General features: G+C 38.4%; 1 protein-coding gene across 7 annotated transcripts in view; it reads right to left on the reverse strand.

Annotated features, from left to right (window-relative positions):
• diaph2 (diaphanous-related formin 2) overlaps window positions 1-23301 on the reverse strand; it is a 470900-nt gene that overhangs the window by 193711 nt on the left and 253888 nt on the right. For all 7 annotated transcript variants that reach the window (XM_046031243.1, XM_046031244.1, XM_046031241.1 and 4 more), the window contains one exon: window positions 17274-17403. In XM_046031243.1, coding sequence (XP_045887199.1) covers window positions 17274-17403 — 130 coding nt within the window. The remainder of the gene's footprint in view (window positions 1-17273; window positions 17404-23301) is intronic.

Here is a 23301-nt window from a genome sequence, read left to right on the forward strand (position 1 = left end):
GAAAGTTTGGCGGTGGAGAGTGCCCATAGATGCGTTGTTCACGTGTACACATTTTCATGCAGAATAGAGACGCATCTGCATGCTGACAAGCTGGCAGATGCGTTCTGAGCATTCTGAGACGAGGCTACTCTCTTCAGTTCTGCTGCATACCACCAGTTTTCCTGGACATAATGGAAGCCAGTCTATCTGGCCGCTGAGATCCAGCAATTTCTGCTGAAGCAGGCTGTCTTAGGGCATCTCTGCGCATGACATGCACAGAGGTCTTGCTCCATGTACTTTTTGATCCCCAAAAAGACGAGAGGCTTCTGAGCAATTCTGGATCTCCGCCACCTGAACCAGCATAATGGACAAGAGGGCGTTTCCACATGCTGATGATCAAGAAAATGCTGGAGCCAGTGCAGCCCAGTAACTGGTTCACCGCCATCGACCAGAAAGATGCCTATTTCATGTCAAGGCGACACAGTAACAGGGAATTTCTAGGCTTCTCCTCTCAGGGGGTAGGCCTAAAAATACATTAGGCTCCCCTTCAACTACTCGATAGCCCCCCACACACTCAGCAGATGCATCGCATTGCAATCAAGAGGCAAAGGTGATGCATGGTGACACCCCCCTGTCACAAGGGTGAGGCTTCATATGCACGACACCGGTCGCTGTCTTTTCACACCTTGCAGAAAGCGTATCACGAGGGAGTGGGTGAAGTCTGTTTTGTCACCAAACCCCCCGTGACAGGAGAGATAGCTGCAGCGCGACAGCCCCTTCTCCATCAGACCTTGCAGGAAAGAGAAAACAGATCCCACTGAACAGGTAGGCAGATCCGTCTCCCTCTCAATGCATCAATGCTGAAAGCCCAACCACTTAGCTTTACACAAGACGTGGTGGAGACTGCCCGCCGCTTGGATGGTCTGTGTGACCTCAGCTGATAGACCAGCCTGAGTCTGCCTCTCCACAATTTTAGGAGCAAAACCTGGAGAGGCTGGTCCAACACCAGCATTGTGCATATGTGTTGGTGGCTCTAATATGTGCACCTTATGAGCCCCTGGAGGAGTCCTCAATGAAAATGCTTTGTCTTGAACAGCCCTGTGCCTTGCTCTCACCTCTGCTAAGAAGGTGAGTGAGCTGTGTGCCTGTCGGTTCACCCCAGCAGCATGCTGGTTCTTGGTGTCCACAGTGCAGCTGGATTGAGACAACACACCTCCTTTGTTCTTAAGAACATAAGGAGCGTGTTCAGGTCCAGGACAATAAATCTGGAGACTTTCTACCCTCCTACCCCACTTAGGGTGCTGTGGTGGTCGGAACTTTGGCCGGCCTGTGGCCGGGTTGGTGTGGTGGCTTGTCACGGCTAGGGCGGACAGTCATCAGGCTCCACCCACTGTACCCATAAAGTCCAGTAGAGGGCAGAGCCTGTGTGAGATATAACGAAAGTTACGATATGGTAACCCTAGTTCTATAAGCACTAGCGGAGCCCTCTACTGATGAGCCCTGCCACTCTGACGCCGTCTGCTGAACAGGCGGTCGGATGCTGAGGCAGTAGGGACACTGCTATTTATATCCCACGAAGGTTAAAATCAAGGGCAACTGGACTTGGTTGAAGATACTGGAAGACTTTTCGTCCCTCATCCAAAGGACTTCTTCAGTTCTGACTGACTGGCAGGGCGGAGCCTGTGCTTATAGAACTAGGGTTACCATATCGTAACCTTCGTTATTGGCAATGGCTTTAAAAGTAAACAATCTGCCCCTCCCCCATGTGTCGCTGGTGCATCTTGTGACATTCCCTGTACTGTAAAGCTGATTAATTCATTTTAGTTATTTATTTATTTTGCCTATTAATATACACACACAGTATTATCTATTTATTTTATTAAATTTTTTTAATATATTATTGTAATAACACACATTACTGTGTCATTTACTTTAATTTTTTAACACACACACACACACACACACACACACACGTTACTGTCATTTACTTACTTTATTCTAATTTTTAAATGTTTTTGACACACACACACACACAAATAAATGACACACGTTACTGTGTCATTTATTTAGTTTATTAAAATGTTTAATTGTTTTTTTAACACACACACACACAGACACACACACACGCTTACGGTTTTATTTATTTATTTTGATTTAATATATTATTTTCATTATCATGTCCAATATACTAACACACACACCCTTATTGTTTTACTTATTTACTTTTTTTTAAAATATTTATTTTTACGGAATTTTTATATTTTATTTATATTTTTCATTATTATTATTTTATTTTTTATTAACACACACAAACACAAATCTTGCTATTTTATTTCCTTATCTAATGAAATGTATGAAATGAATTGTCCTTATGTACTTTATATGTAGCTTTGGCAATATTGTTGCTATACATTCATGCCAATAAAGCTACTTTGAATTTGATTTGATACACAGAGCAACTTTTAATGCAATGGTGCTGGGCAATGTTGCTGTCAACTGTAATGATAAAAAAAGTCCACTACCGTAATCCCCTTCCCCCACCACTCTCCCACCCGCCCCGCCGCTATCTGTTCAAAACATAGTCGGGGTTGCCACCAGCAACATTGCTCAAAAGACGGCCCTGTGTATCATCAGCTTAAATGCACACTGGCTAGCCACTTTTGGCCAATTGGGATTTGCTTCTGCTGGGTTCTGAGTTAAATCAGTGTATGTCATTAAAAAGGACTTCATATGTGGTGGTGTTTGAAAGGTGTGAATATATGTGACATTGTTTGAATCAGGGTTACAATTTGAACTGTTAAAAGAGATCTGTTGATAAACTATTGATACATTCTGAAAATACTACAATTATTTTAATGTACAGCTGTGAATTGGTTCTACTTATGAGTTAGTGCGGAAAAACAGATTAGTATTTGAAATGGAGCTTCCTTGTTCAACTCAGCTCATGGAACACTCCCAGCATGGGAAATGGTCTACTGTGACAAGCTGAATTTCTGGGCTGGCAAACAGCATTATTCTCATTCCTGGTCCCATTGTCAGATCTCATTGAAATCTGCTGTCACAGACTGGAGCCTGACGCTAAGCAGGGCTGCTGGCCTCCCTGCATGTGTCTATCTCTGTCTACAGTAATACTGTCTGGCCAAAGTGGTGATGTAAGAAATCAGAGGTGGAGGGAAAGGGAGATGGACAGAAAGGGAAAAAAAAAGAAAGAGTGAGAATAGTTGTTTTGGTCTCACAATGAACTACTCATCCACCGTGAAGTGAGTAAAAAAATACACATTTGAGAAAAAACAAAGGGAAAAGAAGAAAACTCTCTAGAGCTCATCACTCATCCTGAGCTGGTGGAGCCAGACAGGTCTGTTTCCTGTTCCTAATATTCTTTATGACAGACTGTCCATTTAAACTGCTGGCCTTGCTGATCCTGCTCTATCCCTTTCAGGGTCCAGGGATGAGTATACCTTAAACAACCAGTGAGGAAATTGTCTCCATTTCTAGCCACAGTGACAGCATTACGTTGACTAATGGTTGTGTGTACTTGATGTTACACTGGCAGGCACATAAACAATATAAAGATTTTAATATAAAGATGTGAATTCAGTACTCATGATGCAGCAGGCTATGGAAACTTTAAACCCTGCCAATGTGTCAGCCATCGCATTTTTGTCTTGTTTTCTGTCTTCCACAAAATGATGTGTTGATGTGATTCCTAAAACATGCAAACAATAAAATTATTCCTGGCTTTCATTTGCTACATCTGAAAACCCTCTAATCAAGTAATTCTGTATGTGCAGCAGTGCACAAAATGTCCAGTCAAATTAAGCGGAAATCTGGGTCTTAGGACTCCAAAGACTGTCATTGTTTGTGTATCACTTAAGCCTGTGCCTTCAATAATACAAGTATCCTTTGCCAAATCCCTTTGATGTATAAATGATGAGTTCTCAAACACGAAAAGCTTCCAACGAGTTTGCTTGGTGCTTAGGCAGTGAAACACACCAAATGATAGATGGAAAGGTACAGACCTAACACTCAAATGGAAACAAGCCACAATCATTATCAGCACTTCAAACCTTCGAGACCTGACCAAGAGTGTGAGAGACAGGGACCCCTAAAAAATTGACACAACAGAAAAGTGCATGTATCTGCACTTCAGTAGATTCTACAACAAATATGCCAAATCATTAAAGCTGTGTAGCTCCGCTTTAATCTTGAGAAGCTGCAGAGCTGCAGTCTCCATTCATTCAACTTACACTGTAAATTTCCAGCTACACTGAGGCTTTTTGTAGCCCCCCCTCGCCTGCCTTCAGTTTTGCGTGCATGCCGTTCTGCCGACAACTGCGTGCACATCGCGGTTCCTCGTGGGTCTATTTCAAGTAGCTGGCTGTTTAAAAACAATATAATATTCTTTGTGTGGTTCATCAATGGTGATAAATTATCCGAAAGCCGCGCGAGGTGCGGACATCTCGGCACAACACCAGTGAAGCCGGGGCTCCGTCTCTTCAGCAAGTGTTCCTCTTCTGCCACTACACACTCACTGCACACATACACGCTAAGCCTACACATGCGCACTGACGACCCAGGGTTAGGGTTACAATTTAGAATTTATTTACGCACTTTAAAAAAATTTATTTAAAGTTTTATTCTTTTTACATGTATATTTGCAATATTATATAATGAAATGTGTATTGTAATAGGTGTAGTGAACAACGGTGTGGATTTGTGCATTTTTGTATTGAATAAATTTGGAACTACTCCAAATTCTTTTTTTTTTCTCCCACAGAGGAGCAGGGGGTCAAAGTTGCTTCTTCTAAGTGCTATCCCTGACCATAAAGCTGGCACCCTTTTGATTCCGAAGCTGATAACGCGGGGCCTGACTGTTAAACTGGCAAAGGGACACAAGCCAGCGATTAGCATTTCCCTGAACAGCCTATCAAAACTGCCCCCCCACACATGTTTCCGTGGCAACTGACCTTGCTCTTTGTTTATTATCCCATCAAAGGGATACTCCTTGTCTCACCCAAGGGTGACATGGTCCAGAGAGCTGAACTTTGGATGACCAAGGACTGCAGTCTCCAAAGACTCAAAGCATTTAATTAAGTTTAATTAAATCTTTAGTTACCTGATTACGTTTACCTCTATTTGAGTAGTTATGTTAACTGTTGTTGCTATCTGTTGTTGATATTAGTGCTGAAAAGAAAGTTACTTTTGCAGTGTTTTTATTTTCAGCAAGATACTCCTTCATCTAATGTAATCAATACTTGTTCATAATACTTTCCTACAAAATTCCTTTAGAAATGATGATAAAGAAATGTTTTACTATACTATACCAGCTTGAATTTAAGGATGAATCAACAATATTCCCCGGTTCCTAAGGAGAGACGATCTTTGATTTAATCCAAGCTTTCCTCATGTAACCTGAGCTCCCCCAAGTGGACGAAATAAGTATTACATACCCTCGTTGGAAATGCCTTTAAATGTATAAATATCCTGACCAATAATGTGACAATTGTTTCCTGTTACCAAATGCTTAACTTCAAACCGTACAACCGTTTGACCATTGAGGTTCGATTGTGGAAAATATTTGATTATAATACGCGCAAATAGATTTCTTTTCTTTTAGACATTAAGTTTAGAGAGGCAGTCCCTCGGGAAACCTGAGACGCGCCCTGGGGAACCACGCCCCAGGCAACAAAAGAGCGACACGTGACATCGCGGCTCTCTCTCCGCTGCTCTGCTCGGCTCTCTGGACGCTTCGGCACGCGTCGGTGTGCCTCGCCAGGCAACACCGAAGAGTCGGCCAGCGAGACAGGCCTTTTTTTTCGCTTGAAGCTACACACGTGAAGTGCCGGGACATCGATCTGCCCCTCAGTTTGTTTTATTTTCTTTATTTCTTTTGTTTTGTTAAAGTTATCAGTCCGTTAAGTTACACTGGACTAATTCAGGAACGACCAAGTTCCATTTTAAGCCTTTTTCGTCGAACCAACTTCACCGAGGTCAGACCAAGACAAGTGGGCTCGCCAGCGGCAACGAAGGAAACCTGAAAACAGCCGAACTGCCAGACGGAGCAGGCGTTTCAATCAGACACGGAGAACCCCGGAGAATCCCTAGCAAAAAGCCAGGATCAGCAGCTAGCGTGGGACCAGCAAAATGCCAAGCAGACCGCCGACAAGCAGTAAGACTTAACACATATTCTGTGTTCAGGGATGTCCTTTTTAACTCCTAAACTCATAGCGTTAGCTTACTTTCATTAGTTCTTCTATGCCGTATAAGTCAAATGCTTCCCACAATCGAACCTCCATTTCTCATTGTTCAGCAATTGTTTATTTTCCCGGTATTCAACCATCTTTTTATCACATTAGTTAGAGAATAAATTCACTGTAATATAATCAAGAACTGTGTGTGTTGCCTATTTCTACGTCCCTGCCAAGAGAATTGACCCTTTAGATATGAGACTGACTGACTGATTTAAGATAATTGAGCGATTATTAACTAACTGATCACTAGTGATAATTGTATAATTATTCAAAACTACCTAGAGGTCCGGAGACTCTGGGTTTATAACAACTCCGGTGGTGCCCTGAAACGAGGAATTAAATTAGATTTTATGAATATTAAAATTCATAATTGGGTATCAATTCTCATAAATTTATTAAAATGCATAACTAAATTTAGATTTGCTACATAGGCTGTATATTACTTACTGGGAGAAAACTGGTAGTTCTATGTAAAATCAGACGCTGAGCACCCTCATATCGCCAAAATGGCACAATCCTTGTTTCACTGCGAAGCTTCGACTGTGAGATTGAAGGTCGAATCAGGCTCCGCCCATCGAAGCATCGAATCTTCGACTATTGGGGGTCAGCCCTATTATTATTATTATTATTATTATTATTATTATTATTATTATTATTATTTATTAGTTTTTTTGTATTTGGGCTATTTCTCTCCTTCTCCCTTTCAGACCCTCTTAATCTCAGTCAGACTTGATGGGAAGCATCAGTCAGTGGTAATGCTGCAGGTCTCTCCACAGAATTTCAAAGGGGTTTAAATCCAGGCTTAGGCTGGGCCCCTCAAGTACATACAGAGACAAAGCCACTCCACCGGTGTCTTTAATGTGAGATCTGGATCAATGTACTGCTGGTTGGTTTTAAAGGTGTAAATTATGTGCACTCTGGAGCATGTTTTTGTCTTCTTCATAATTCCCATAATCAAGCACTACAACGGCCACTTTACATGTGCAACAACAGATGAAAACTGCATACCTTCAAAAACATCCCAATTTACCTAAATTCCCCACTAGTAATTGCAAAAAACTTGAAATGCTGCACATACGTGGGTCTCATACATGACCGATTAACTCCCACTATTAAATGGCAAATGGAATTCCCATTGATAAAATTAATATGCACCTAAATCAGATTGTCATTCAATTACTTATGAGAGTGAATGGATAAATTTGACTACAAATATAAGAAGGGGAACTCCATTGAGTGTGATTTTTTTTTTCCCTAAAGGTTGAGATGGTCTGGTGTCGGTGTTATTTGTAGTCATTGTGATACTCAAAATTTTCCACATGCTGCATATCACAGCAGTAATGAAAGCTGCTAAGTCAAACCAGAGAACAGAACCATTATTGATATTTGAAAAGATGTGGCCAAAATTGATTTAAAGATGCATGTGTCTGTGCACTGACAAACCAAAGGTAACACCGGTGGAGGTCAGGGAACACAGGAGATATCACAGCTCACTTCCTCAGAGAAGTCGTCGCCTCCACTTGCAGAATGCCTCTACCAGCCCTCTACAGACAGTGTTTTGCGGGTCTGAAAACGCGAGGCGCACAGCAGTGCCTTTTTTGGTTGAATTTGGAAAAGAGTAGTGGGCTGCGTTTTCTTATGTTGCTAGGCAACCACCAAATCAGTTGTCCTGTCAGTCTAATCAAAGATTATAGCGCCAGCGATCTGTAATCTTTGGTTTGCTGCTAAGTAATAGCTGTCATATTAGCATAAACTTGATCACAACTCACAGTTCTGTGTCTTTTGTTGCTAAAAACATCTGCTTTAATAAAATATAGAAATAAAAAATAGACAAACGGAGTTTATGGCGGTCACTCTGCGCAAGTTTGAAATTAACTAATGTGAATCACTAAAGAAGAAATAAGCCTGCTCGTAAGTACACTCTTTTAGTATTTTCGTAAGCCTGCCGCATTGGTGGATGTGTCACTGTGGGGAGTTGAACCCAGGTCTGCATCTGGAACTAGATAACTTAACTAACGTTAGTGTGGTGGATCAATGAATGCAGGATACTGTGTGTGTGTGTGTGTGTGTGTGTGTGTGTGTGTGTGTGTGTGTGTGTGTGAGTGTACAGTAGTAGAAGTAGCCTGGATGCTCATGCATTTAAAGCTGATACAGTACATAACCTACATTTGACAATGGTTTTGGAAGTGTGCTTGAGAAGATGTGGACCACTTTTTGTGTCTTCACTGTTAATAATATTCTGTAATGAATGAGTTTTGACGATAGAACTACTCACATGTTCATTGTTATTTCTGCTACTGAGCCTCAGCTTTCCATTTTTGTTAATAATAGTTGCAACTTGCATTCTTAAATGTACATTGAAAATTGAAAAGCTGATCAAACCTGTGCTCCACGGACAATCTAAGGCTAAATGTAGCTCTTAACTGGCTTAGTTAGATGGTGATTATGCATTAGAAAATCTATTCTCCCCACCTGTATGGGTGTCATTTATATTGGGAACGATGAGGACATGTCTCCACCACTTTTTGAAAGCATTTGTTAAAAAATGTAAAAGAAATATGCATTGTCTCAAAAAAAATCACACAAATGTCCCCATCACACAAAGTGACGCCCTTACCCAGCTGTAACTGTTTGAAATATGTTCAAAATATTTATACATAAGCAAATGTCCGTTTTTTTATACGAAAGAAAAAACAACAACAAACATTACATTAGATTAATCTATCCCCTGTGAATGGGTTGCATCTACAATTAATGTTTCTGTCTGAGAAAAAGTAGTAAAGCTAATATGAGAAAAAATACAGAATCAAATGACAGACATAACTTCATTGCAATTAACACACTCCACAATTAGATTAACATACAGGTTCTAGCAGGATCTGCTCCCCGCTTCCTTTCACAATATAGACCTATATGGCTCCATGTTGCCATAGAGACTACATTTTGCTCTGCATATTTTGCTGATTAAAGGACTATTTTTGTGTGTTTGTCTACTGTGTATATGACCAAAATAGTAAATTAATATGCTGTATTTTAGATTATGATCACAATTTATGGAAACACTGAGAAGTATGGCAACATGAGGCTCACTAGGAAAATATGCATATTCTTTACTAAGAATTTTGGTATTATTATCTGAATTCAAGAGCAGTTTAAACACAGCTGCCTTTATATCATCTTAACTATTACAATTAATTGTTTATCTTTAACATTATATTAAGACAGAGAAACAGGGTTAGGGTTAGTCATTATAAAGTAACTCAACAGAAGCAATAATGTAACTAGTGCAAATCAAATGATTGTTTTTTCTGAATTTGCATATACCTATTCTAATGACATAAAAATGTAGAAGTGTGTGATTAATTTTCCTTCTTCTAGTGTTATATCACACAGAGTTCCCCAAGTCACATTAGGGTCATTTGCTGAGCTAAAGACTCAGCAAAACAATAAATCAAACTCTGTCTCTTCGCTCTGTCTGTTGGGTTGACTGACTGATGCTGCTGCTCGGTGGTCCATCGCCTAGGTAACCCAAGATTATTTTGTTCCATTACAGACAGACAGACAGGCTGGCTCTCTTTACAAAGTGTTGCATGTGACTTCCATGACACACAACATGTCTTAGGTTAACTTAGGTAATCATAGTGTTTGGAACCAATATCCAATATAATCTTCACACATGTCTAGATGGGTGAACAATAACCTTATTTGGACACATAATGAATCTCTGTAGATTTTAGACTAAATACTCCCCGCCAGGATACTTTGTCTCATCGGCTGAGCTTCATTAAATAATGCTGCGTAAGACATCCCACCCATCCATCCATCCATCGTCAACCACTTATCCTGCGTACAGGGTCACGATGGTAAGACATCCCGAGTTTCTTAAAATATTATTCACCAATTTGACTTGAGTTGACTAGCTAAAACACAACAAATGGCCAGGTCTCTTAAATCAAAACTTACCAGCATCCTTTAACACAAACAGTTATATTATATCTATTTGCTCTTTGCTTAGCTTAGCTGCCAGCAGGGCATTTTCAAAATTCTACCAAAATGTTTGTAACTGTTTCCTCATTATCTCCTGTCATTTTTTTTTTTTTTTAATTAATCAACACGTCGGCTGTGAAATGAATGATTAAGTACTTGCTCCAGTGCAAAGTATCAACTTCACATGTTCATGTTGACATTCTTTCAAAGGCACATCTCTCTCTCAAACACATCTCTTTAGCAAAAAACAAACATGCGCATCCATTGCAGTACCACTTAAGTGTTTGGCTTCAATTATGTCCATTTTGCTTTAGCTTTTGCAGCTGACTTTAGTAAGAAACCCTCCCTGGACTGGCTTAAGGGAATGACTTCTCAACCTCATGATTCCCTGCAACTCCACTGAAGCCAAAAGACAAATGATCCCTTCTGTGTTACACCCCATCCAGAAAGGCATTTTGTCTACGTAATACAGAGCCAAGTACCGCTAGGATTTTAAATGGGAAATGGGCACTGCTTTATTATGCTGCAGTGCCTTGAAATGAATGTGGATAATAGATATATTCACAGCGGTATTAATATCCTCAGAGTTCATCTTTTTTTCTCCCCTCATTCTCCATTTTCTCTCTCACAGGCTCCAAAGTACTTTGCCCTTGGCTATGCCTTATACTAAATAGATTTATGAGAACATTTGTGTCATATTTCCTCTTTTCCCGGATTGTCAAGACAGATTGTCAGTGCACCACTGATTGAGTGGAATCACCACACAGACTTAGTTCCCATTGTCAGGCCCCACATATTCATCTCTGGGGGGATTTAACAAGGCAAATTGGCCAATGACACTTCTCTCAAGGCTTTGCCACTGCTAATAAGATGAGGTCAGGGGTATGAAAATAGTGGATTCTATGACTGCATTTTAAGTGATTATAGTTTCAAGCCGTAATTATACATTTATGAATGAATGTAGATACAGTATATTTATAGTACATAATGTATACAGTAAAATTTAAATTAATATGCTAACAAAATGATGAGTTTGTCATCGTTTTGGGTTTCGTTTTATCCTGTTTTATTTTGAAAGTGCCGTTGTGCTCCCCTTGTCTTTTGCCAGATCGTCTATGTGTCAAGTGCCCCAGCCCCTTCTCAGTATTCTCCCGTGATTTTGGGGGATTGTTCTGCCTTTCTTGTTGGACTATTCAGATTTTGGATTTTTACTTGTTCCCACTGTGGATTTGTCTACCTATCTGGACCGCTTCCCTGGTTTGACCCATGCCTGCCTCACCTTTGACATAAGCTAGTGTACCTTTTGCTACTGATGAAAGTACTGCAAATTGAACATTTCAGTATGTGCTGTATATCTTTAAAAAATCCAGTTGGCAGTGTTGGCTGTGACCAGTCAATTTGGTGTGAAGGAGATTGGGGGAAAAATAGAATTTTCAATGAGGGGGCCTGAGCCCATTTGAACTACCGGCCTCCTTCAAATCATTCATCCCTCAGAGTGATTTATCAGTAGAGATCTAAGATGACATGGTGGCAGGAGAGGCTACCAAATCCTCTGCTCAGATAAAGAGGGAGCTCATAGTGAAATATGGTAGCAGTTTAGATACAAAGCCAATAATAAAAGCAGAATTGGTCTCTTAGGGGAGGGCAGCATGTTTAATTAGGCAAAGGATCTTTCAAACAACAATCATAATGTACTCAAAAAAGTCAGATCGGTATCATACACATAAGGAAAACACATATATACATGGACAAGGGTTATCATAAACAAAATGTTTCAAGTGTTCACTATCAACCTAGACAGTCTATAACTAACACAGTATAACTGCATACCAATATGCCACGTATATAATAACTATATAACATCAAAAAAAAAAAAAAAAAAAAAAGACATACATCTGATCTGGAACAGTCGGAAGTTTCCATTTGATTTAATGATAGGAATGGGTTGAACCGGTCTCAATACTTAACTTGATAAAGTAGTTTGTATCAAGGGTAAAGATCGTACTGTGACAACAAATATAATGCAAAAAGCTGCATGTGATATATCTGTCCACAAGCTCTCTTCCTTTAAAAAGATTTTGAGTTCCTGAATGACAGTGGTGTCTCTTTAGTAGCTCTTCAATGTCTGAAGAAAAGTGTTATTGTAGATGCTCGTGAAAAATGCTGTCAAGATCTTGTCCTTGTATGTTCTTCAGGTTGTAAGGATTTTACTAGCATTCTTCAATCAATGCTTTTGGAAGAACAAAAAAAAACAAAAAGAGCAGCATTGTATTCACTTCCACTGCCCTATGGGCAAGACAGACCAACTGTTTTTGTGCTAGTTTTTCTTTCTGGAGAATAAAACTTCTTGAACAGAGAGCAGTTAATTCTGAAATTACACACTCACCTAATTTACCCAGATGTTACTAAGTTCAACCTTAACTTAGGTTGAGATTTGATAAATGTGCTCTATAATCCAAGGTTATACAATTGAAGTACTGAACTTCACTTGTGCCTCAAGATGTATTTGTATGCTAAATATACAGCATGGACACAGCTTAATGTTGCTTTAAAAGGAAATGTATTTTACTACAGGTATTTGCTTTGTTTTTTTTCCAATTATGTGTTCACTTGAGGGATAAAAATGCTGATATTAAACGTGGAAGTGGCTGCAATGTTGTCTACATGTAAATACACGGAAGGTTGTTTTAACAATGGTCATTTAGTAGTAAGTTTTAAAATTGCTTGTGGGTCTAAATTTCCATTCGAATATAAATAAAGATAACTTAATAGTGATACATCTGTATTGACCGAGCAGTAAATGAGTCATTGCTAGTATTTTGTCAATGGCAACCATATCTACCAAAAATAATCATGGTGAAAAGCAAAGTTCTGATCTATATTATATTGAGCAGGATCTCATTACATTACACTCATTTGTCAGACAATTTGTCCATAGTGACTTGCAGCAATATTACTGTGCAACAGATCCAGGATAGACACTAAAATCCCAATTTCTTTTTGCTATCATTTTTAACCTTAATCAGAAAACCTAAAACGCCTCCACTAGCACTGTAACAAAGAACTGGTTGATTGTATGCAAATTATCTTAATGAAGAAAAGTTCACATCTACTAAACAATTTTTTTTTTTATTCATTCATTTTGTTATTTCATGACCTTCAAAGCACATTCCAGCTCAGAACGATGTGAAAATGGAGGCATATGGGGTAGAGAGTGCTAATTAGACATTAATTTAATAAGCACCTAAAATGTATTTATTTCAGTGTTTATAAAACGTTGCTATGTCTGCATTCTATGTAACAGTATAGACACACTGTGCACACATTTTTAATTAGGCCTAAATTTATTTTGGATGTGAGAGCATTTTGTGCTGTTAAACGTGTAATGAATACCAAAATGTACATCTTTTTACTAACAATACAACACAACTATGTTCTGCACAGTAGAGCCATGTGTCCATAGTTTGTTGTTGTTTTAGTTGTAAGGTAAAAAGTTTAGCTCTCATTTCCATGCATGTGTGCGAGTGCGAGCAGCCTAGGAAGTAATTACAATATCAATTATAAGCATGGCCCTTCCCTTTGCCCGGGTCCTATCTGGAACATCTGTAGCTTGCTGCCCCTACCTTTTTAAACAATCACGTCAATTTTAATCAAAATTGACCTTGATAACTGGTAGGCCTTGATAATGGCTGAATTATAGGAGTCCTAAGGGAACACCCTATGTGCTGGACTTATTTAATGTTAACCTTTAGCTTCTATTAGGACATTCTGTTCGCAGTCTAGTCTATGGGCATACTGATTTCCGATGTAATAAGATAATAACACATTCATGCCTTTTTAGACTTTTTGCTTTTAACAAGAAAAAATGAGATGTCCCAATAATTAAACAGTATTTATACTCATGTAGCTACCAGTAACATAAGAGCAAGATGTAGCGTGGTAAGGGTAAATAAAATAAATTGGTAATGACAGAACTCGTGCACTGGAGGACTGAAAGTCTGAAGCCGCCAAGCGTGGAAGGGAGAATTATAATTTCCTCCGCAAATGATCTTAGCCTGATTGTACTTCAATGAGGTACATTAATTGTACACCTTCCAACCATTATAGATAGCCATTTGATTACATTTGAATCCCCCACATTACTGTCAGTCGACTCCTCCCACACAAGCCTCTGACAATCAACAATCAGGAATCCTATGCTTGGGCAAGAGGTTTGTTCGCATGACAGTTATTATCCAAGAAAGCACACCAACATGGTGATTAGATTTGGTGACCAAATTGAAGATGAAGGTTTTACTGTTAATTGTTCTACTTTTTTTGCCTTGTCTAGTCATTCAAGTTACTAGGCACTAAGCACTAAGTCGGAGGGCAATTGTTACATAAGAAATTGTGGTGAAAACAAAGAAAGAGGGTTAAAGTGAAATTCAGTAATGCCATTATCAGAGGAAGCTATCATGCATAAGTAGTTTTTAAATTCATATTTGAGTGTACAGTTTATTAATGTGAAATGGCAGCTTTTTATTAAATGTTGAGATTAAGATTGTAAAGGATAGTGGTAAATAATTCAGCTTTGCTTTCCTGTTCAACAGGAATTGAACTATTTTGAAAGACAGTGCATGACCTCTGATCAGTATGTTTCTTTGTGCCTTAAAACAAATTTAATAAAATATATATTTTTAGATGCCCGTCAGCAGAGATTTCAGTCTTTCATATTTAAAATGAAGAAGAAGATTTGAAATGGTGTAGAATTTCCACATGCCTACTTTATAATGATTATCCTTCCTCTAATTGAACTCAGCAGCCCTGTAGGCGTGTTAGCAATTTAAAATCCCAAAATGTAAACAGGAAGTTTCCTTCACTGTTACAGTATCCCACTGAAATGGTATGTGTTAATAAGTAAAACAAGAGAAGCATAGTGTGCACAGAGTAAACTGTTTTTTGCATCCCTACTCCTTGAATAGTACCTGAGGGTTTTGCGCAAGAAACAGTAAGTTACGGTCTGGAATCTCTTTGAATAACAAATTTTCATAAAATGACAAAGTTGATATAATTCAAATTTGCACATAGACTTTCTAAATATATACAGCGCAAGAAGACTATTCCGTCCACTTACACAATGGCTGGCATCCTCAGTGAAGTGAATAATTAGTTGAATTAGATTAAATAACCAATTACGAGACTAACAAAGTAAATAAGCCTGCAGGGATTCCACCAAATGCTTGAGAATAGAATTAGAGTGGAATTAGTTTATTGACAGGGTGGATGACAGTGTGGTCAGACAAACAACTCTATTCCTGTCACAAAGAGAGAGAGTGCTAGTTTCCATCAAGGGTTTTAAAAGGTAATTAATCAATTTTGCAAATATAAAGGCCCTTAAAAAGTATTCAAGTATTACCATTTACGAGGTAAAATGTGAAATCATATTTCTCCAAAGAGTTTGTATGCTAAAACTGTGGGTATTGCATAGCCAATGATACGAGATAGGCAGAGCGTAGCAAATGCGAGATTCATCTGTGTAGGTTCAGGGTGTGAGTATTTCAAACGACATCCACATCCCCACCCCCCGCTGCTAATCGTTCAAAGCATAGTTAGATTGGCGATTGGAAGCACCAGGATTTCTCCCAGCCTCTTCCTGAGAGCATGTTCCCCTTGTTCTATTTTATATCTGTTTTACTGAAGTTATTGTTGTTTACATAAAGCGTGCCATGGGACCATGTGTGGTGGTCCTTGTGTATTGTGGATATGTCCTGTCCTGCCTTTAAAAACATGCCACAAGCTGCAATGCACCAATCACAGCAGATTTCTGTGATCAGTGTTTTAAAAGCTGTTCAACTTGTCAAATGCATTACAAAAAAATAAATAAAATAAAAATTTCTTTCACTGTTTTAAAAAAGCTTTGACAATATTTTAAGACCCATGCCAAGAGTCCAGATACAAGGGTCTACACTTCCATAGTCCTCCACTGGTTTCACATCCTAATTGCAAGCAAGGAGGAGCAGACATATGCAGAATGTATGTAATACATTTCTTGTTAATAAACTCTGTTTTACTTTACACTGTGCCCCTAATTGTTTTTGTGTTCTCTGTCTCTCTCTCTCTCTCTCTCTCTCTTTTTATTAATGAGCACATGTACATATCAGGAAAAAAGTTAGCTGTCATAGTATAACTGCCTGACCTATCATATTAGCCTGTTACTGTAACTAACCAAGTTTGTTCAGTATGATTTCTGAAGTGTCTGTTAGCCATTTTCCTTTTCAATACCTAGCTAGCTGATGCCAAGGCTAGTGACAGCCAGAAGAGACGCAAGACGGCATGCTGACGTCACACGTAGCCGTATAGTAAGTGCTGCCCTAAAAAGCTGTTTGAAACCAATGTTCATAGAGATGCTTTCACTCGAAAGAAATGCCTTCTGAGTCACTGGTCTATTACGGCAGCAAGGCAATTGCTTTCTGTTTCGGACACAGCCTATACGTTAGAATCCTGCTATGATCCTGCAAAATTTATGTCATATAAAATGGACAAATATTCCGTGTGCTCACAGACCAACTGGCTGCTTTCAATTTACCAACACTACGTAATTAAACTAACAAACAGTAATGGGTAAATGCAAGTTTTCGGATATGTGGTTGGAGGACACAGACTTTAAACCATGGCTGAGGCCCATCACTGGGAATAACCGGAGGGAGTATTGTTCTTTCTGTAAAGCAGCAATACTGTAAGTGTAACCTCAATGGGGATCAACAGTATCCAGTCCCACATGCACAGTGCTCGTCACAAATTGGCTATAGGATGCAGACAGCAGTTGTCTTTTGCAAATTTCTGTGCTACACCGCCTACACCACTAATGTTAGGCAACATTCACTCAGTTTATTCTCTTAAGGTTTCAGATTGCAACCATCAAAACACCCTTCCCATATTTATATTATAAAATAAATTACAACTATGCCAGGTACTGTATGGATATATTCTCCATTAGGATGTTGGCACTTCAATCTGCATAATGGACACGCAGGTACTGATATGCAATGGTTTCAAGACATCTAGACAGAGACATACCTTTGCTGGCACTTTCCACATGATCCAGTTCATCTGGAAACCTCAAAATCACTTGGTAATTTTCTTCGCACTTCTCAGCCAGGAAATGAAGAAGTGTTGTATTCTGACTGATGGATTTAGTGTCTCTGAGCTAAAAAGAAGAGAGAAACAAAACAAAATAATAATTAGCTAACCCATATTGTTAAACTCATTCACTTGTCAAATGCACTACACAAATAAATTACATGGCCTAATGGTTAAGGTACACACCGGAACTTCAAAGGGATCTTTGTGGTATGCCATACCCCTCTCCCGCCCCATGTTTCCTGTCTATCTTTACGCTGACTGTCAAAATAAAACAATAACAATAATCTTATATAAATAAAATTCCAGTGACCCTACTTTTAGTGATTTAAATTAGTTTTTCTTTTTCTTTTTTTTTATGTAAAAATGCATACATCCAATTGCAGGAAAAACAAGCAAACACATACAGTACCTACACACATAAAATGATACCACACCAATGAAAATAAAACAGTGAGGCACGGAAGTCTGAATGAAGTACTGCACTGTGTGTGAGTCTTCACATCAGTGCCTAGGGAACTTGTTCCATATTCATTCCCCACCGTGATTGCCATGCTGTTCGAATGGCATGCTGGGAAAACTAATTAGCACAACCCACCTCTGTGTTCTCATACTGATAATATCCGTGCTGTAAACAGCCTGCAGTTGGACATGCCCACACATGTGCACATTCAAACACAGGGGTGTTCATGCTATCGCACACGCGCACGCACGCACACACACACTTTCATTAGATGAAGATCAATCATTTGCTCACGTTGAGTAATCACAATTTAATTTCATGGATTTTAAACTTTAATTTGTTTATTGTTAACCGTCATTACACACAAAAAAGTGTGTCTCTGGTATGCTGATTTCATCTGCTAACTATTATTAGTAATATGTAATAAAGAAAGGGTAAACTGGGACATGTAAAACATGTAAATGACATGTAAATAATTTCAGGATTTGTACATGTTAAATAGTACATTTACTGAAACAATAATTCTTAAAAAAATTTAGTACAATATACAGTATATATATCTAGATTATAGCATATTGTCCAAAGCTTGACTGATAAAATACGTTAATGATTTAGAGTGCTTATCCTTTACCTTAATGTATCTAGTGTTCATACAGGAGAGGAGCATGGACATACCGTGGGGTTGTATTGAGTGCAGTAGGTTTAAGTGGAGAAACCATGTGGATTTGGGTAATAAGGAAGTCATTAAAATTATCTGATGAAACAGGAAGCATATTGGCATTGTGAGGTATACGTCACTGACATACTAAGACTGAACAAAGTCCACAGAGCGTGCATATTCCCTAATTCATAAACGGACCACTCCTTCTGCTCCAACCAAACCTGTATTTTTAATGTGTGTACAATTCTAATGAAATGGTACAGGCCATGGTTACCTCTGGCCTCGAATATTGCAATACCTTCCTAGCGGGTATTCCAGCTTGTGTGGTGAAACCCCTACAAATGGTTCAGAACGCAGCAGCGCGTCTGGTTTTTGATCAGACCAAAAGGACGCATGTCCCTTTTTTTTAACTCTAACTTCTTTCCCTAGGTATTTACCCCATTAAGATTAGATTTTGTGCTGTATTTTATGCTCTGTTAATGATTGTATGTTGTTCCTCAAATGTAAGTTACTTTGGATAAAAGCGTATGCCAAATGAGTAAATGTAAATGAAATAATTTGTACAGTATAATTAGTGCTTTTCATTTAAAATTTTAAAGAAAGTCAGGGACCTTTTCACTTTATTCTGAGAAAAAAAAAAAACTTTGAGTCTCAGTAAGATCTTCAAGAGCATGGAAATATCGAAAAGTATAACTACCGCATGGATATGAAGCATTCTAATGACATGTTATGGTATATTTAATATATCACAATGTATTACAGTATATTGGTTCTCTGTTGAGTAGTCTTATCCCCCAAAACATCTAGTCATAAGTTCATCGCATCGCTATATGCAAGATGGCTGACCACCTCATAATCTGCATTTTTCTACATATGTCTATTAGACTTTTTTTGTAAATGTGTCCTACATTAAATTGATGAAGATAGCATTTCTTATTTTATAATTGTTTCCGTTATGCTATGCAGTGGTGTAAAATAGTCTCTTTTTTTATTGTTTGCATCACAGTGACATGCTCTGTCAACAAATTACATTACATATAGTAAAAGCATAACTGTGTATCCTGTCCAATCTCTTGCAATGTTTACTGTAACTTTGTACTGTTGAAACTGATCTATGCCATACAGAAAAAGTGCAGCCCTGTGCATTTTCAATTACTATCATCCAAACCTTAGCCATAGTTTTCCAATACAAACAGTTTTGCAAATGTTAAGGATGATTCTAGAAATGTACCAAAGTGACTGAGAAAAAATGTCAGAATAACATATTTTCATTTTAGTATATGTAACAAGACTGAATCAGAAATGCATTTGTAATTGTGAAAAAAAAGTTGTTACTGAAACTTCAGTGCTCTTGTTTACACAGTAAATCTGACACCTGAGACACAATGACCACTGTCTATAATTGATGTACCAACCCCTTGAACCAATTCTGCTAAAATACAAGCAAACATTTCCTGCTTTACACTCAGCTTGCAGTTTTACAGTAAAACCATATTCAAAACACTACACGCATTTCTCTACACACATAAACGTAAACATAAAATGTACGTAAATGGTCTGCTAAGATCTTCTATACATATATCTGTCCAGCTACAGCAAAAATGCAGGATATTTGCAATCATTTTGTTTTGAATGTGTTTGTAACAGTTTTGGACAATGTTTTGAAAAATGTGCTGCAGATATACAGTGTTTTGCAGGTGGTGAAGTAGTAATGAGAAAAGAGTTCATGGATTTTGGAGAAAGTGATCATTGAATGCATTTTGTGTGAAAGCAATGAAAAATGACAGTTTGGTCCACATATGTTTCTGTTTTGCTGGCTGTGTGAAGAGTTTTGACAATGTGACTTCAGTTTTGACCAATGCATGTTAGCAACTGAAAAAGTCCAGGGCCATATTTAATCCCAGTCCATCACTTGGCCAATTCAAAGTTTGTGCTAAAAGTCAAAGTGAAAAAGGCTTTTTCTGTCAGAGCTCCTAGGCTTTGGAATTCTCTCTTTGAGCTTAGGCTAGCTGGAATTTTAACTCAAAAGATTTTTTTGACACTACCTATATAAAAGACCGTTTTACACGTGTACACTAGCTGCTTAAAATGTGTCTATGTGTCTCTGTTTTTATGGTGAAACAGGAGGGAGTGTATATAAATGCTACCCCTTCAAACAAATAAGTTCATTTTAAGTGGATAGGGAAATGCTGCTTCATTACTGTGCTGCTGAAAGCAAATTGTAAACTGTGATATAATTCAATCTTTCATAACATAAACTGCCTTGAGATAAAATTATTCCAAGTCTCTCACTAGTTAGTGCAATACATTCCAATGCATTGAGCATTTAGAGCGGCAAGGTATATTAAAAGAAAACAAGCTTCCACTTAAATATCTAGTTTGAAAAGAAATAAAAATAAATAAAAAAAACCAATAAACTAATAACAGAAGAAGTGGCGATGGGAATGGAGAGCCCCCACACATACAGAAGGATTTTTGGCCCTATATTCATAAATTCATCAAATTAGTTTGCAGATTGAGCTGCAGCACAAGACAAACATACTGTATACTGCTCATATAACTACATATAATAGTACACAGTACATATATAGTATATAACAAATAAAAACCTGCAAGGCCACTGCTGAGAATGAATTCTGTAAATACAAGGAACATAGTGATTAAAAGTCGCATGTAATGTGGACATGTGTGACAGTAATTACAGCTGTGGAAAATCCCATATTTTGAAAGCAGGCCACAAAATGACACTTATGGTGGTTAGATTACTCCATGTTACCAAGTCAGGTGCCTAGTAGATAGCCTGTTCTTTTCAACTGAAACTGAAAACAAATCATAGCCATGTTGTCTCTAATTATTGAGTACAGCCTGTTTACATGTTTTTCATCAGTGATACAGAATAAAGCCATGAGAAACAATGAGCCTCAAGCAATTCATTCATATTCTTATCCTAACTTTATCTTACTTGTTTTTCATATGGTGGGCTTGTACAATTATGCCTCGTCAGATTCAAAGGTTCCTAACTTCAGATAACTAAAATAATGAAAAGATATTCCAGTTCACCTTATTATACACAAAGACAAATTAGCCTTAAGTTGGTGGGTGGTGGTGATGGATAAGATGCCTGCCTTTGGTGTGAGGAACCCGGGTTCAATCCCCCATTGTGACCCATCCACCGTTGTGACACTTAACCCCTAGTTGCTCCAGAGGTGTGCGACCTCTGACATGTACAGCAATTGTAAGTCGCTTTGGATAAAAGCAGAAGCTAAATGAAATGAATAAAAGTTAGTGCTTAATTTAAGTTGTTTTGCAGTTTGAGATGTGCATGCTGATATTCTGGTGATATACAATAGCATCAATAGCCAATTTAAATGAATGATGATATTGTTAAAAAACTGCTTAAAGTAATGAAATACACAATCAATTAGTAAAAAATATGTTCATGCAAGTGGTTCTTGTATGAGGCCCAATATGTCTTTGTTTTTGAGTCATATAACGGATGTATTTAAATTCTTAACTACCATGCATATTTTAATTTGTTTCAAGTGTTTTATCGCAATACAGATATTATTTGAAAAATATAGTTAAGTGTTTTGTGCTAGCCAGACCAGATGTTCACCTTGCTGCATATGTGTGACCAGGCTGGCTCCCGGAAGATTTGTTTGTCCTTGGTGGGATGAGGGGCTGTAGTAGAGGGCTGAAGGTGGACGGTGAAGGTGGGTCAGCCTATGCCCTTCTCCTAGCTGCTCATTCCCGTCATCAACCTCCCCCTCTATGATGAGCCCATTAGGTACCCTAGACCTGCCACCCAGGGGGCCATTTACTTGACTTACCGAAGTGAGAAAGCAGATTTTTTTTTTTTTTTTTTTTTTGTCCATCCATAATGGCCCAATCAGCCCCCTGAGGCATTACCAGGCTCTGCACTGACACTCCACACTGATTTAGTCAGCTTGCAAGAATACCAAAAGCACCATGGATTAACCATACCAAATCCCTTCCACATTTTCAAGATTGCTGGCTCAGGCAAGTCTAGTTACAAAAATTCAAAGGTGTACGAACAGGCGCCTTGCACTCGACGCAAGATTCATCATTTTGGAGCTTGCACCCTCGAGTCAGGGACACTATGTTGAAGTTAAACCTTGTTTTAGGAAAAATCATATTTTGAGTGTTTTGACATGACATGACTGATCCATTTGAGATGATCATTTAGGATAGAGCTGTTATTGTCCACTCATAAAAGCTACAATAAATATTCTCACACTGCCTATGCTACACAAAACAGTGCCAAAGCTACTTTAAAGACAACAGAGCCCATTTTTTAGCTCTTAGTAAATTCCTAGTTTGTTCGCATGCCGTTGATTTAGCAGATATACCTCTTTTGCTGGATATTTATCCTGTAAGCAGTTGGCATGAAAGAAAGCTGAGCTTCTAGGGCAACTTGGCTGATGTTTTTAAAACACTGTGCATGTGGCCAGGTTTCAAAGAGGTGCTTTCTTCATAATTTCTTTTCCACCCCCATAAGATGTAGGGAAAAGAAATGCTCATGGAATCTTCAAATATCAGGGAACTCTCAAAAATCTTCAAAAGAACTTCAAAAAGTGTGTTTGTAGAACACATCTATGAATTTGTAAAAAAAAAAAAAAGAAAGAAAAAACGACACAATTTCATTGTGCATATAAAACAACTAATTGTGAAATTGGAGACTACATTGATCTCTTATAAATGGATTGGCTGACAAAATGTGACCAAATACAGGTAGACTATACACATATGCAATTTTACAGAACACCATCCCCTTGTAAAAATGGCCTATCCTGATACCATATCAGTATATCACAATATAC

Source organism: Micropterus dolomieu, linkage group LG19 (genome assembly GCF_021292245.1).
Source record: "Micropterus dolomieu isolate WLL.071019.BEF.003 ecotype Adirondacks linkage group LG19, ASM2129224v1, whole genome shotgun sequence".
NCBI lineage: Eukaryota > Metazoa > Chordata > Actinopteri > Centrarchiformes > Centrarchidae > Micropterus > Micropterus dolomieu.